This window comes from Anolis sagrei, chromosome 4 (genome assembly GCF_037176765.1).
Source record: "Anolis sagrei isolate rAnoSag1 chromosome 4, rAnoSag1.mat, whole genome shotgun sequence".
NCBI classification, from domain to species: Eukaryota; Metazoa; Chordata; class Lepidosauria; order Squamata; family Dactyloidae; genus Anolis; species Anolis sagrei.
This window is the reverse complement of record NC_090024.1, coordinates 160,188,469-160,205,925: the sequence shown is the minus strand read 5'-3', so window position 1 is coordinate 160,205,925 and position 17,457 is coordinate 160,188,469. Positions and strand designations below refer to the sequence as shown.

General features: G+C 43.1%; 1 protein-coding gene across 1 annotated transcript in view; it reads left to right on the top strand.

Moving 5' to 3' along the window:
* The first annotated feature begins 1,697 nt into the window (after positions 1-1,697).
* ST6GALNAC5 (ST6 N-acetylgalactosaminide alpha-2,6-sialyltransferase 5) overlaps positions 1,698-17,457 on the top strand; it is a 123,465-nt gene continuing 107,705 nt past the window's right edge. Inside the window, exons 1-3 of the mRNA XM_060773751.2 lie at positions 1,698-1,837; positions 9,510-9,673; positions 13,087-13,374. Coding sequence (XP_060629734.2) covers positions 9,659-9,673; positions 13,087-13,374 — 303 coding nt within the window. The 5' untranslated portion in view covers positions 1,698-1,837; positions 9,510-9,658. The remainder of the gene's footprint in view (positions 1,838-9,509; positions 9,674-13,086; positions 13,375-17,457) is intronic.

The window sequence follows — 17,457 nt, the reverse complement described above, 5'->3', positions numbered from 1 at the left end:
ATAGTAGGCTATATTGTGCTACATTGAAGTATGGAGTTGGGTGGGCACCATCCTGAAGTTTGAGTGGCATACTTCCTTCTCACTGGCTCGACAGCTGTCCAATTTAAAACTGTAGTGGTCTTTTATTCAAAACCCTGCTTCACCAAATAGGTGATGCAGTGAATAATATTTTACCTTATCTGAGCCATTTCAAAGCCATTTTCCAATAAAGATATTCTAAAAATGTCCCTATGCATATGGAGAGGAGGAGGATTAGGACTGTATTAGGCTGTAATGATAGGTCTTAAATGTAACACAGTTGTCAGCCATTTTTAATGTAATGTCTCATAATTTGTTTTTAGGGTGTACATTGTAATGTTTATTTATGTTTCAGTTTTTATGTTTTAATGGATTGGGTTTTTTAAATTTTATTTTGCTGCTGAATTCCTTGTTGTAAATATTCTGTGGTTACTCTTCATTATTTTGTATTATTTGGTGTTTCTCAACCTATTTTGAGGCATTGAATGTTTGCCTTTTTACATGTAAACTGCCCTGAGTACCTCCGGAGAGATAAGGCAGTCTAGAAATAAATGTGATTTATTTATTATTACATTGAAAAACAAATACCTCCTGCATCTAAAACTAATGTTAAGGGTTCATGTTTTTAAAACTAAGCCCCAAAAGGCTAAGCCTATCTAATTCCATCCTCTTACTCCAAGTTGTGCAGTCCTCTCATAAATTGGTGATTTATATGTTTTAAATGGTTTTTATGTTTTTATATTGTTATGCTGGTTGTTTAAATCATATTTTTTATGAATGTATGGTACCAAATTGTTGCCAATCTGTAACCCTCCCTGAGTTGCCTTAGGGTTGAGAAAGGCAGGCTAGAAATACTGTAAATAAATAAATAAGTCTTCTTAAAATATGGTTTGCCTACTTGAAAGGCAGTTTCCATGCTGTGTGTGATAAGGTCCTCAGTTTGGGACCTGCACTTTTTAAAATCATTGGCAAAGGTGTGCGGCTCTCTAGCTGGGTGATTAGATGAATGCAGGCTGACATGTTGGTGTATCAGAAAGAGTAGACCAGAATAGAAACTCTTCTTCAATCTGCACCTGAGCACATTGTTTTGGGAGAACCAGACACGGACAAACCTTTTAGCGAGGGGGCTACATGTCTGGCCAGACAGAGCAGGCTGGGGGGCTGGTGAGGCCAATGTTTGGTGCTGGGGAAGCTCAGAGGGCAGTTGGTGCAGTGGGGAGGAAGGCTATGGGGCTGTTTATGTGGGGAGAAAGCCTGGGAGGGAGGTCTTGACCCACAGTTGTGCAAGTCTCCCTGGAAAGCTGTAAGAAAGAAAAGGTCAATTCTGGCTTTTAAACAACTCACTGAAATAGGACTGTTTGATCCAATAAACGTCATTGACCTTGTACTCTTTACTTACAGAATGAGGCCAAAAGTCAAAGCCAGGAGTTATAACGCAGTCACTGCTGCTACCTCCACTCACTAGCAAATCAGAGATTGCATAGAAGCCTGCTGGCTCAATCCAATTGATCAGAGACAACTCTCAGAATGAAAGACTGTGCAGTCTTATCCAGGGCCCAAAAAACCCAGACTGAGATAGTTAATCATTAATTAGCTATAGAGTTTTCTAGTTTGATTGTATCTCAACTGACACCTGGTTACCTGTCAGTGAACAGCCAGAAGTAAGTTCAGTGGGCCCCTGCAGAAATAGAAACTGGTCTGCAGAAGAGGCTTTTTAGGTTTGGATCTTCACCAAGAGGACTGCAGGCTGGTAGAAAGAGGCAGCAATGAGAGACTCCCACTATTTGATGTTTTCACCCACTCGTTTTTAGTAATCAAGGTAAGTTATTTCTACTGTCAAAAATGTTGGGTAATTTCAAAAAAGAAAAAAAATACACTTTAAAATGTAAATCAACAACAACAGCAGTAGCAGCAGTTTAGCAGATTAGAAGCTTTTTGAGCATAACAGTAGAGCAAATGAACTTCAGCAATTCAGGATAGAATCATAGAATCAAAGATTTGGAAGAGACCTCATGGGCCATCCAGTCCAACCCCCTGCCAAGAAGCAGGAATATTGCATTCAAATCATCCCTGACAAATGGCCATCCAGCCTCTGTTTAAAAGCTTCCAAAGAAGGAGCCTCCACCACACTCCGGGGCAGAGAGTTCCACTGCTGAACGGCTCTCACAGTCAGGAAGTTCTTCCTAATGTTCAGATGGAATCTCCTCTCTTGTAGTTTGAAGCCATTGTTCCGCGTCCTAGTCTCCAAGGAAGCAGAAAACAAGCTTGCTCCCTCCTCCCTGTGGCTTCCTCTCACATATTTATACATGGCTATCATATCTCCTCTCAGCCTTCTCTTCTTCAGGCTAAACATGCCCAGTTCCCTAAGCCGCTCCTCATAGGGCTTGTTCTCCAGACCCTTGATCATTTTAGTCGCCCTCCTCTGGACACATTCCAACTTGTCAATATCTCTCTTGAATTGTGGTGCCCAGGAACAGAGTCAAACTTTAAAAGTTACACATTACTTTAGTCAAAGAACTATGCTACTATATAGGAAACTTAGGGGGCCAGCTATCTAAGGGTCGTTCCAGGAAGGTCTTTTATCCCAGGATCGGATCCCAGGTTATCTGGTACTGCGGATTCATAAAATCCAGTTTAAAGCAGAAAACCTGAGATCGGATCCTGGGATAAAGGGCCTGTATGGAAGAGCCCTACTTTCTAGCTCTCTGAAGCAGACATTTTGTCTCTCTCCATGCTTACAGGAGAAGAAGAAAATGGAGGACTAAGGGGCTTGCCATGTGAATAAAGAGGAGTATCCCTGAGAAGTATCAATCTAACAATCATGAGAGAGAGAAAGACAGAGGGAAATGGGGGAAGGGCTTTACCTGCCAGCTAAATCAGCTACCTGTGTACTCGCTGAGGACTATAAACTTGTGCAGGATGTGCACAAAATATTTTGTTATAAGTTAATGGAAGCCTGTAAGTCTTAATGTTATGGTCTGTTTCAACTCAGTTCCATGTCCATATCCCATCCTTGGTTCCTTGCCTTTGCTCTCGACTGTAGGCACAAATGTCAGTCCTCCCTTCTTGTAAAAATGATGGCTGAAGAGAAAGAAAATAATGCTTTGAGAAAATGCAAGATGCAGCTTTGAAGTTCTTCCTCCTCCTTTTTTGAAATGTCATGGGGAAAGCATCTGTAGTTTGGTGATACTGGTGAACTCTAACCCACCCCTATCTATCCAGTATTCATCAGTGCTTGAAGGCACAGTCCTGCGCAGGAGCAGGGGAAAATAGCCAGCAAAGAAACTTCTTATATAAGCAACATTCAACCAAAGGAATATATTTCCTCTCTGGAATATTACCATCCATATTTTTATGTGACAATTAAAATGTGGTACACCATAGGAGGGTACAAAATAGTTAAATGTTTAAGAGTAAGGTCTAGGTTTACAAAATGAAGAGGGTGAAGTTGAACAGCTGTGATCTCTGCATGGCAATGGCTTGAAGGCATTCTGAAGGCAGCGGACAGATGCTAACAGGCTGACTCTGGGGTTATTATGGAGAAGGCATTTGCATGCTCAGAAACTGAAACCTTGATCATGCAATAAGAGTATTTCAGGCAATATGTCCAGCCTAAGGGCAATCACATTATCATCAAATGTAGATAGTGAGGCTGTGTAAGGGATAATATGGTATTTATATACAGGCAGTCCTCAAATTACAAACATCTGACTTACAAATAACTCTTAGTTAAGAATGAGGGTGAGGCAACAGGAAATGAGGGAAATCTACCCTTTGAAAGGGAAATTCACTCCCAAAAGAGTTATCATGGAGAAAAGGGGGCCTCCACTAAAGCTTTATTACCAATTCTTGTTTCCACAACAAGTCAAAGTTTTTCAAAATCCAATTATCACAGGGACAGAAAATAAGGTGAAATCTTCTGAACAGGGTCACAGATAGTAAAATCTTGGAGGTCTCTCATTAATGGCTCATCATACTTTGAAAGCAGCTACATGGCACATAGCAAACAACATTCAGTTGGGTAAGGGAGGAGCGGTGAATGGCTTGAAAATGTTCATGCTGGGAAACTAATGTCTTTACCATTGTAGGAGAAATACATTATAATCTGACATATACCTACTAAAACAAGAATGTGTAATATGTGCTAAAATAGGCCTAGATGTAAAATATGATCACTGACCATAAATTATTTGCATACAGGGATATTGGACACAGTTCAGAAAAGCAACTCATTATTTTCAGTGTCCACTGCATTTAAAAAAGACATTACAGCTGTTATGATTCATTTTACACTGAAACCAGCAAGTTAGATGAACTCTTAAAAATGCTTTATTGACTTTTTTCCCAAGTCAATTAAGTGTTTATGAACTTGGCCTATACTGCTACTTCCTGCAAATTAAATTATTAAGAGGAGTGTATCTGTTCACTTTTCCAGGCACACATATATGTGCATACCATTAAATATTCCTTGTGCTGTTTTTAAAATATATATATATATCATTTTTGTGAAGTGCATTGGCTCTTTTCCAACTTATTTATATATATATATCCCTTGAAACACCAGAAAACCTGCAGCACGTACGTTGCATTCTTTATTTGTAAAGGCACCATTGGGGCTGCCAAGGATTGTATCTATGACCATGATAGCAATCTAATTAAATATCTGAGAATCTGGCAACTGGACATGATTCAAGGCAAGCTCAGCATTAAATTACAAAATTTAGCCTGGCCACTTAATCAATAGGCTCAGCAACTAGCTCTAGCTCGCTATCACCCCAACTCATAAGCTTGATGACTTCGTTAGACATACTGTATAACAGATGTCCAACGTACAGCTATGAGCCTTAATCATAAATATGATGCTTGAGTCTGGCATGGGATAATACAGGGAAAATGTCTCAGTTGCCAGCAAACTGCTTGCTCATGATGGAAGGGGAAATACTTTTAAACGGCTGAGCTGTCTTCTGTCCGCTATTGCAGAAAATCTTCAAGCACCCCCACTAATTTGCTTTCGGTGATTCATCAAGCTGGCCCTTTGTTTTACTAATCTGAGAGTCAAGTGATAACACACGATAAGAAGTTGCCAGAACCTGATAAGATTCTTTTCATGTTGCATCGCTTGTCTAGAGGTGCTGTTCAGTCCTAGAGCACAAAGGGAGAAAAACAGCAAAAGTATTTTCATTACCAGCAGTCTTCATAATAAGATGAAACACGTTCACCATTGAAATGCCGAAGTATCATAGTACACATCCACTAATCCATTTGACATTTCAAAAACAGTGTGAACTGCATTCCTCACTCCTTTGTCATCCCTTCCTAACCTGAGTCTCCCAGCTCCATATTTACTCGTGTATGGTCCCTTATTTAATTATTGCATTTCTATACTGCTTTTCTCACTCCTGGGGGGACTCAATAATAAAACTATAATAATAAAACTTGGACTACTGTGGCAAAGTATGACTTCCCAAGGTATGTGCGCAGCTGGTGCACAAGTTTTAATTGTGTGAATACTCCCTTGGCCACTACCAAAACCTGGGGTTCCAGGCTCAGCAATGAGTCTAGGAGAAATCCCAAGCTGTGAACATGTGTCTTCAGGGAGAGTGTTTATGAACTACAGCACAGGCTGTATCCCTATACCCTGTTTGGCCTTACGACTGTCTTGTCTGGATTCAATTTCAATTTGTTCGACCTCATACAGACCATCACAGCTACCAAGCACCGGTTCAAAATGATTACTTGTCCTTCTTCCTTTCTCATCTTCCTACCTGCTTCTCCAGGCATCTTTTTCACAATCTAAACTTGCAGTTCTATACATAACTTGCCTGGAAGTAAGTATCACTGAACTCAGCAGGGATTACCTCTGAATAGACATTATACTGGACTGCAGTGTGATTGTGTTAATATACTAGAGATAGCATTTGTTCCACTGTTGGTCCATGAATGAATTAGTGAAGATGAAAAATGGAAGCTGGCTTCAATTTCAGCCTTGAAAATACACGCACGCATCATTTGTAACCATGGATGAGTTAGCCTGCTGATAATTTTCTCCTTAATGTAATATTTAATACTGGATAGCTACAGGTTGCATATCATGCTATTTATTACTGTTATGGTTTTCTCGGAATACCTCAGGGAGAACTTTGTAAACAACAAAGAGGTGAATATTATTTTAAAAGGGTATTGTGCGGCCACATAAACCGCTTTGTAGGAAGCCAACCTGAAGGGTACACAGTGGAACACGGACTCCCCGAAGCATGAAATGCGCATGATTTAAGTTAATTTATCAAGGTTTATACCAAATTAAATGTGCATCATTAACACAGCATAAGTGAGAGAAAGAAAATACGACACGAATAAAAAAACACAAAAGGGACATTTCCTTTTAACAGGGTAAGTTTTATCTAAAAACAAGAAAATGGAAACATTTTAAAGCGCTCAAGGGCCAGGGCTTCCCAGTTCTCGGTGTCTATGCCACCGTTTTTTAAATTGGCTTTAAGTCCATCTTTAAATCTCTTTTCCTGTCCACCAACATTCCATTTTCCATTCTTGAGTTGGGAGTATGGTAACTCCTTTGGGAAACAGTGACCAGGCATTCAGACAATGTGGACAGACCAATGGAGTTGATGGCGTAGGAGCATCTCTTCAATGCTGGTGGTCTTTGCTTCTTCCAGCATGCTGGCATTTGTCTGCCTGCCATCCCAAGAGATTTACAGGATTTTTCAAAGGCAATGCTAGTGGAATCATTCCAGGAGTTTATTTATTTATTTATTTAGGGTACTTTTACCCCACCCTTCTCAACCCCCGAGGGGGGACTCAGGGCGGCTTACAAAAAAGGCACAATTCGATGCCTATACAAATTACACATAATGTACAAAACCATAGTTAAAACAATTATCACAGTTAAAACAATCAAAACAATCAGTATATAACATATCATATAAAAACTATTCTCATGCTCAGTGTTTCGTCTTTCAGAGTTCCATAGTTCTATTCCATTAATCATTTCCTAATCATTGTCAAAGTCCTTTCTTTATCTGCCCGATTGTCCGAATGCCTGGTCCCAAATCCATGTTTTCAGTTTTTTCCTAAAGGAAAGGAGCAATGTTGCAGATCTAATTTCCCCGGGGAGTGAATTCCCTGGGGGAAGTTGAGTGTGACGTCTGTAGACAGTTCACGTTTCGCAGGCGTATAGCAGGGTTGGAAGGACAATAGCTTTGTTAAACAAGCACCTTGGTCTCCATACAGATGTCCCGATCCTCAAACACTCTCTGCTTCATTTGGAGAAATGCTGCATTCAGTGTTGTATTTCAGTATCAATGTTGACTTTTGTAGAGAGTTGGCTGCCAAGGGAGCAGAAATGGTCAACATTTTCCTACATTACACCATTTAGCTGTATTTCTGGCACTGGAGAGGGATTGGCTGGTGACCGCTGGAAGAGCAGTTTGGTTTTCTCAAGGTTGAATGTGCGGCTGAGCTTCTCATATGTTTCTGCAAAGGTGTTTAGAATGGTTTGTAGGTCTTCTTCTGAATGCGCACATACTATGTTATCATCAGCATATTGGAGTTCTTTAACAGATGTTGTTGTGACCTTGGTTTGGCTTTCAGTCTGCTGGGTTAAATAGCGTGCCATCTGTCCAATAGATGATTTCCACTCTGGTGGGTTTAATAGTCCTGCCCTATATATATATATATATATATATATATATATATATATATATAAGCCGTCCCTTGCCATGCATTGCTGTGGCCCACTCTGTGTATATGTGTTTTGTGTGTGTATATATGTGTGTGCATATATTTGTGTATATGTGGGTTTGCACATGCATTGTAATGTATTTTTTAATTTTTTTTGCTTTTTAAGTCTCTTCCACTGTGTTTTTCCAATGTTTTTAGGAGTGATGGTCACTTGTTGGCCTGATAGATACATTGTGTCCAAATTTGATGTCAATTCACCCAGTGGTTTTTGAGTTATGTTAATCCCACAAATGAACATTACAGATACTAGCCCTCCCCTGCCACGTGTAACTGTGGCCCAGTCTGGTTATCTGGAAAATAAAGTAATGAGAAAGTGTTGGTTTCTAATATATGTAATTTCTTTATGCTTGTGGTTAAACAGTAATTCTTGTTGTTTCTTTATCAGTGTTGATGTGGAGATTGTCTGGTTTGCATATTTTGGAACATGCAACATATAATTGTCCTTCTTTAGGTTCCCTTTCAAATCTATGATACTATATCTGTGTGTGTGTGTGCATCATATCTATCTATCTATATATCTAGGGCTGGACGGCTCTTTGTCAAGAGGGCTTTGATTATGTTTTTTGGTGAAGGGAGTTGGACAGGATGGCCTTAAGTATTTTCTGTTAGTCATGGGGGTTCTGTATGTTTGCCCCAATTCTGGCATTGGTGGGGTTCAGAATAGGTGAACTATAAATCCCAGTAACTACAACCCCCAAATGTCAAGGTCTATTTTCCCCAAACTCTATCATGTGGGCATATGGAGTATTTGTGTCAAGTTTGGTCCAGATCCATCATTGTTTGAGTCCATAGTGCTCTCTGGATGTAGGTGAACTACAACTCCCAAATTCAAGGTCAATGCCCATCCAACCCTTCTAGTGTTTTCTGTTGGTCATTGGAGTTCTGTGGTGCCAAGACTGGTTAGGTTCTATCATTGGTGGAGTTCAGAATACTCTTTGATTGTAGGTAAACTATAAATCCCAGGAACTACAACTCCCAAATGACAAAATCGTTTTTTTAGTGAAGGACATACATTGGGTTGTGAGGTGTCTTGTGTCCTAATTTGGTGTCAATTCGTCCAGTGGTTTTTGAGTTCTCTTAATCCCACAAACGAATATTACATTTGTATTTATATAGAAGATGTATGTATATATTTCAGTTCCAAGCAGAAAATGTGGGATTTTATACAGCTGTGTGGAAGGGACCTCAGAAGCAAGTCATATTCAGCTTCATAGGAGTTCAACTGAGCAAAACTCTTCAGAAAAAAAAGAAGAGGATACATTGTTAACGTCCAGAGAATAAAAGCCACTGAACGTCTTGTCAGAAGAAAGGGAGATGATGCGGCCAAAGGGAATGATGATGCGCTGGCTGGAACACTATTGTTATTTCAAAGCATGGCACTTCCGTTGATCAGGAGACCACCCACTGATTGAAGATGGCACGGTGGAAGACGGTGGGGTGTATTTTATGTTATTTTTCCTGCAAGTAACATGGATCAGGAATAAGAGAAGACGAGCCAGCAGTCGGCTTTGGAGTCCAAGGAGGAGAGTCAAGGAGCCGGGGCGGCTTTAGGACCCAGGGCGCGTCGCCAGGAGGCGGGAGTTGTGCAGCTCACTGGGAGACTCTAAAAGGGTCCAGTTTTAATTCTGCCTCTAATCTCTGCCACAGCCGCGCTTCCCACAGCAAGCTCAAGGTTGGGATCTAGCACCGGGGCTGAATCTCCGCCTGATTTCTCTTTCTCCTTGCCTCTCGCCAAGGAAGGAACCATGCCGGGGGCGCCTTGGCAATGGAAACCCTAGAAGAGGAGGAGGAAGAGGAGGAGGAGGAGGAGGAAGAGGCAAAAGTGGCTTCGGGGGCTTATTGAGGCGGCAGCGGCGGCGTGCCATAGCAAAGGAGGCGCACCAAAATGAAGGCGCTGGTGGTAAGTCAAGGGGTCGCCACCTGGCTGGGAGAAAGCGAGCCCAAGTTCAGCTCCAGCCCCACCTGGCTAGGGATCCAGGAAGGAAGAAAGGCAACTTTCCAGCCTCCTTTTAGGCGGAAGGTGAGGAAGCTTGGCTTGAGGGGTGGCGGCGGGGGAAAGGGGCAAGCAAGGCGGAATCAAGGCGCAGGAGAAGGCGAGGAAAGGGTAGAAGAGGAAGGAGAGAGGGGTCCCAAAGTGGAATTATGGTCACCAAAGGAAAAGGAGGAGAGAGAGAGAGAAGGGGAGAGAAAGCAAAAGGGTCGTCCCTTCAGCTGCCAACCGCACTTCCCAACAAGGCGCCTTTGCAAGGATGGGAAGGGATTCTCTCGCCTTTCCCCGGGAATTGACATTTGGCCATCATCACCATCATCGTGCTTTTCTCTCCTAAAGGCCACTCTTGGCAATAGAAAGAACACACGCCTCCCCTTCCATCAAAAGAACCTCTTCTCCTGTCTTGTTGTGAGTTTTCCAGGCTGTCTGATCATATTCCATAAGCACTCTCTCCTGACGTTTCGCCCACATCTATGGCAGGCATCCTCAGAGGTTGTGAGGTCTGTTGGAAACTAGACAAATGGTGGGAGAATGAACTCACCAATGTTGTAATTGGTTACCTTGATTAGCATTGAATGGCCTTGCAGCATCAAAGACTGGCTGCTTTCAGCCCATGGGAATCCTTCGTTGGGAGGTGTTAACTGGCCCCAGTTGTTTCCTGTCAAATTCCCCTGTTCTCTTGCTCTCTCTCTCTCCTTCTCAAACCCTCCTTTCCTGCACATGCCTCATTTGCCTTTGGCGACCATAATTCCACTTTGGGACCTCTCTCTCCCTCCTCTTCCACCCTTTCCCCCAGGCTGAAAGCAACCAGGTTTTGAAACTGCAAGGCCATTCAATGCTAAGTGGCCAATTGAAGCACTCACCTCCAATAGACAAGAGTTCTTTCTCCCACCCTGGACATTCCAGATATATAAACCCTACTTGCCTAGTTTCCAATAAACCTCACAACCTCTGAGGATGCCTACCATAGATGTGGGTGAAATATCAGGAGAGAATGCTTCTGGAATACGAGCATATAGCCTTGAAAACTCACAACAACCCAGTGATTCCGGCCATGAAAGCCTTCATCAATACTCTTTTCCTCCCTTTTCAATTGATCATTTTCTTATTAGTTCCCGATTAGTACCTGTTGAAGGTTGATGGCAGAAGTATTGGAAGTCAACCCCACACCGCTCAAGTCTAAAGTCCTCAATGAGGAACAGCTAGTTAGCTTTAGAACAGGCTAAGGGAATCTCTTCCCCTCTGGCTCCTGAATGTCAGTTGGAATGAATCTATTCCTTCTCTCCCTCTCATTCTGCTTCCTTCCTGATTGGTGTGGAATGGATTTTTTTTTCCATGTCAGGAGCAACTTGAGAAACTGCAAGTCGCTTCTGGTGTGAGAGAATTGGCTGCCTGCAAGGACATTGCCCAGGGGATGCCCAGATGTTTGATGTTTTACCATCCTTGTGGGAGGCTTCTCTCATGTCCCCACATGGCGAGCTGGAACTGACAGAGGGAGCTCATCCACGCTCTCTCCGGAATCGAACCACTGACCTTTTGGTCAGCAGTCCTGCTGGCACAAGGGTTAACTCATTACGCCACCAGGGGCTCTTTATTGGTGGTATAGAATGGATACTCTTCAGGTTGCGTGCCTCTTTTTCTGCCTTTTCAATTGAATGTAGCTCCCTCATCCAGGTGGCAATAGTACACATTGAAGGTTGACACCAGAAAGAACCCCTCAAAGGGAATAAGAAAGAGGGAAACTATCTAGAGAATGCAAGGCAAGGATCAAGGAATTCAGGACCCTTCCACACAGCTGAATAAAATCCCACGTTGGCTTGCTCTGTTTTTCAGGCTGTCTGGCCATGTTATAGAAGCATTCTCTCCTGATGTTTCACCCACATCTATGGCAGGCATCCTCAGAGAGGTTGTGAGGTGTGTGGGAAACTAGGCAAGTGGGGTTTATAGATCTGTGGGATGTCCAGGATGGGAGAAAGAACTCCTGAGACAAATATGAATGTTTCAGTTGGCCCGCTTGATTAGCATTTAATGGTCTTGTAGCTTCAAAGTCTGGCTGGTTGCTGCCTTAAGGGATCCTTTGTTAGGAGGTGTTAGCTAGCCTCAGTTGATTCTTGTCTGGATTTCCCATTTTTTGAATGTTGCTCTTTATTTACTGTCCTGATAGCCTAGCAGCTTCAAAGCCTGTCTGTTTCCTTCCTGGGGGAATTCTTTGTTTAAAACACCACATTCTCTGCTTTGAACTGAATTATATGGCAGCATGGTCTCAGATAACCCACTTCAAAGCAAATATTGTGGGATATTCTGACTGTGTGGAAGGGCCCTTAGATAAAGGAAATGGGGTTCTGTCTTGAAATGCCAATTTGTAGCAGGGGAAAAGAAGGGTGCACCTACATCATGGAATGAATGCCGTTTGACACCCCTTTTCTTGAATGCTTATGGGATGAGTTGTAAATCAATAGAATAATCAACGATTAGAATCAGTGCTTATGGGATCAGTTTTAAAACTGTAACTTCCAGGATCTGGGTTGTTGTAAGCTTTTCAGGCTGTCTGGCCATGTTCCAGAAGCATTCTCTCCTGTTATTTCGCCTGCATCTCTATGTCAGCCATCCTCAGAGGTTGAGGGGTCTGTTGGAAGCTAAGAAAATGGGGTTAGTATATCTGTGGAATGTCCAGGGTGGAAGAAAGAACTCTTGTCTGTTGGAAGTATTTATTTATTTATTTATTTACTACGATTCAATGCCCCAAAACATCATAAAACATTTAAAAAACATTAACACATAATATAGGTGTGAATGTTTCAGTTGGCCACCTAGCAGCTTCAAGGTGAGGCTTTCTTACTGCCTGGGGGAATTCTTTGTTGGGAGGTGATTAGCTGTCCCTGATTGTCTCTTGTCTGGAGTTCCCCTGTTTTTGAGCGATGTTCTTCCAGGATCCCTTGGCTACCAATCCAAGGGGCGTGGAAGTGCATTCATGCCACCGTGTTGGCGCCAACCCTGGCACATTAACACATCCCTAAAGAGCTTGGCCTAACTAACAACAAGGGAGGGAGAGAAGGAGGAGTGGCGGGAGTGAGGGAGAAGCCATTGGGCCACGCGAGGCGCGCGCGCGCACCTGAGGGATTGGCGGGGGGGGGGCGGGGTCAAGGTGCGAAGAAGCAACACGGGATGCTATGCGTGGGAAGGAAGAGGGAGGGGGGAAAGGCCTCCTGTGCCTTTAATGAATGAGGGTGCCGGCTGGGAAAGGGACCCCCGCCCCGTCTCCTCCAGGCGGCCCCTTTCTAGCTCGCCGTCCCTCTCAGTGTGTCTCCTTGTCCCCCTTGCAGAGACATGGGCTGGCGGTGTCTTTTGCGCTCACCACCATGTGCACTAGCTTGTTGCTCTTGTACGGCAGCCTCGGAGGAGGAGGAGGAAGCGGAGGGATCGGAGGAAGCGGTGGTGGAGAAGGCCAGAAAGAGCCAAGCCAGCAGCAGCAGCAGGTGGCGGTGACAGCCAGCCAGAAGCCTGCCAGCCCTTTGCAGCTCAGCAGTAGCAGCAGCCCCAGCAGCGCGCGACGCCCACCCGCGCTCTCCGCCCGCCCACTGGAAGGCTACATCAGCGTCCTCGACCACAAGGTGAGCGCCAAGACCCGCCGCGCGCTCCGGGGCGGGACCTGACGCGCCATTGGCCGCCAGGCGCTTGATTGACACCTGCGCCTCTCCTCCCACAGGGACCTACAGGTTGTAACAATGCTAGGGACTAGATAGAACAGGCATGGGCAAACTTGGGCCCTTCCAAGTGTTTTGGGCTTCAACTCCCATCATTCCTAATAGCCTCAGGCCCCTTCCTTTCCCCCCTCAGCCGCTTAGCGGCTGAGGGGGAAAAGGAAGGGGCCTGAGGCTGTTAGGAATGGTGGGAGTTGAAGTCCAAAACACCTGGATGGGCCCAAGTTTGCTCATGCTTGATAAAGAATCACAGAGTTGGAAGGGACCCCAAGGGTCATCTAGTCCAACTCCCCTGCCATGCAGGGACACACAATCAAGGCACCCCAGTCAAATGGCCTTCCAGCCTCTCTCTCCAGAGAAGGAGACTCCACTATGCTCCCAGACAGCAGAGTATTATTAGTACTACTAGCTGTACCTGCGGAGGTAGTCCTAGGTAATTTTCAACGGTAAGCAAACAGTATTTTGACACTCCCCCCCCCCCCCCAACCAATCATTGATATATATTTTCGGTTCGTCATGGGAGTTCTGTGTGCCATATTTGGTTCAATTCTATCATTGGTGGAGTTCAGAATGCTCTTTGATTTTAGGTGGACTATACATCCCAGTAACTACAACTCACATATGTCAAGGTCTATTTTCCCCCAAGAGCGCCTCAAGAGCACCCCTGGGCAAAATCAGCTATACAGCAAATGCTTACTTTGTGTAATGGGATGAGCCGCCCCTGTGTACCTGCCACATGTTACTGTGGCCAATCTTCTCCTCCCTCTTTCTCTCCTTCTTTCTCTCTTCCCTCCCTCCCTTTTTTCTTTCCTTCTCTCTTTCTTTCCTTCCTTCTCTACCTCTTTCCTCCCCCCCTTTCTTTCTCTCCTTTCTTCCTTCTCTACCTATTCTCGTACTGTAACTCCTCCTGATTGATAGCAGCCCTCCTGTTTGATCTATCTACCTACTATCTATCTCTTTCTAATCTATATATCTTATCTATCTCGAGGATTGCTGGGAGTTGCAGTCCAGGAATAGGAAATATGTATGGATTGGGATGCTCTCAAAGAAATCCAAGGAGAAGCAACCATGCAGCTTGGAAGCTAAAGGGCCTGGTCTAGGGGATGCTGGGATCCATCATTTTTGCGCATGCGCTGTATTGTCATTTAGCTTTTGGGGGTTTTTAAGTCCTTTCTGCTATATTTTGGGAGGGGTTTATGAGTGATGGTCACTCATTGGTTTGTTAGGGGTGTAGTGTCCAAATTTTGTGTCAACTCATCCTGTGGTTTTTGAGTTATGTTAATCCCACAAATGAACATTACATTTTTATATATATAGATTACTATATTTATTCATACCCCACTTTATCTCTCCTGCAGGAGACTCAATATAGCTTAACATTAAAGCATCAGCATATAATCATTTTTTTTCCGTGTCAGGACTTGAGAAACTGCAAGTCACTTCTGGTGTGAAATAATAACAACAACCTTTATTTTTATACCCCGCTTCCATCTCCCTGAAGGGACTTGGGATGGCTTGCAAAGGGACATGACCCCCCCCCCCCCCCCCAAAGGTTAAAATAAGCATTGAAAAACAAGCAGTATTAAATATCAATAAACATAAAATCAGACAACATTATACAAACATTAAAAGCAATATCATAGCTGAGCAAATAAAGTGCTGGGTTCGGTTCATAATTATGAAGTGCAATGAATCCTAAGTAGAGACAGGGAAAGTGCAACAATTGGAGGGCTGGGCTAGGAGGCAAATGTCCCTACGCTATTAAAGTGTTAGAAGTGCCAAACAGGGACCATGTTAAAGTGCAGGAGCTGGATAGGTTGGGAAATTCTGTGGTGAAACTGCCATCTGCAAGGACATTGCCCATGGGACGGCCGGATGTTTTTGGTGTTTTACCATCCTTGTGGGAGGCTTCTTTCATGTCCCCTCATGTGGGGCTTGAGCTGACAGAGAGAGCTTATCCGTGCTCTCCCCAGGTTCAAACCTCTGATCTGTCGGTCTTCAGTCCTGCCGGCACAAGGATTTAACCCATTGTACCACCGGAAGCTCCAACATATGATTTTAAATATAAAAACAAGCAAACATTAAAACAGGATGAAATATAAATATTTAAAAAATTAACAAGAAATATCGGCAAATGTTCAGTGCCATGAAACTAGACCGAGACAAAATAATCCACCCCATCCTCATCCAAAACAAACCACCTCTACATCAAACGTAACCACATACTAACAAGAATTAAATAATAAAATAACAAATATATGATTCCACAGCTTACATTGGGAAGAAACAGCCAGAATCTAAACAAAGCAAAATAAGGTCAAAATACTGGAATTTTTGCAGTCGGCAGCCAGAGTGACCAGACATTTCCACTCTATGGTGAGGCATGATATTCTATGCCTTCTTGTCTCAATATGAGATTTTCCTGCTTCTTGACAGGGAGTTGGACTGGATGGCCCACGAGGTCTCTTCCAACTCTATGATTCTATGAATATGCTTGAGAGCAAAAATAATTTTAAATCATTTTTTAAAAGATAGTAAGGAGGGGGCCATTTTGATGCCTTTGGGGGGAAAGTTCCAGAGGTGGGGCAATCACTGAGAAGTCTCTCTCATTCCCACCAGCTGTGCTTGAGATGGGAGTAGGACTGAGAGCAAGGCCTACTCTGCTGATCGTTGTACCGGAGCAGGTTTGTAAGTGGAATAAAGACTTTCTGTATATATTTCAGATTTCAATATTAATATTAAAAATACGTAGTATGATTTTACATAGGATTTGTGGTACATTAGAATAGTAAAGACAAATATCACTTAAGCAAAATAAATATTAAATAACTAAAAAAATAAAATAAGGTGTAACCATTAAACTAATCTGGGAATCTGCTGTTGCAACACATCCAATGAAGTGGTTTAAAACCAGTATATAAAAAAGATTAGGATGTGGTTTACCAAATAGTCTGTGCTCAACAGTTAAGGGCTGTCTGAATAAAAAGTTACTCCACTGCCGAACAGCCCTTACCCCCCAGGAGGCTCTTCCTAATATTTAGGTGGAATCTCTTTTCCTACTATTTGAATCTGTTGCTCCCTGTCCTAATCTTTTGGATTTTTACAAATTTTGTACTGCCTGTATTTGCCAATACAGTATGTTCAGACCATGAATCATTAGCATGCAACAGAGAAAGATTTTAATTTAGCCTTCTCCATGAAGTAATGAGATATATTGGGATGCATCCACACTGTGGAATTAATACAGTTTGATGCCACTTGTAACTCCCTTGGCTCCATGCTATGGAATCCTTTGAATTATAGGTTGGGGAGGCAACAGCATCATTCACTTGTCAGAGAATTTTTTGTCATGTCAGGAGTAACTTGAGAAACTGCAAGTCACTTCTGGTGTGAGAGAACTGGCTGTCTGCAAAGACGTTGCCCAGGGTACACCCGGATGTTTTGATGTTTTTACCATCCTTGTGGGAGGCTTCTCTCATGTCCCCGCATGGGGAGCTGGAGCTGATAGAGGGAACTCATCCGCACTCTCCCCTGATTCGAACCTGTGACCTGTCGGTCTTCAGTCCTGCTGGCACAGGGGTTTAACCCACTGTGCCACCGGGGACTCCTTGTCAATCCCAAAGGGGGCTCGGGGCGGCTTACATGAGGCCAAGCCCAGTAGTGCATTACAATACAATAAAATAAAAAGCATAAAATAACATCACAATAAAATAAATCAAGCATAAAATACAATAAACAGTGCAAAGTAATACAATAGAAAATCAAACACAATCACAATGAGCAGGCCACATGCTCAAGGTCATAGCAATGATCAGTGGCAGATAAAGTGGTTTAAAGCTGCATTAATTCTACAGTATAGTGCAACCTTGGAGATGGGATCCAAGTCTAAACACAACATTCATTCATGTTTCATAGACATCTTATTCACAGAGCCCACTTTTATACGTATTTTATCATGTTTTTTTCTGTATGTGACAAAGTTTGTGTACATTG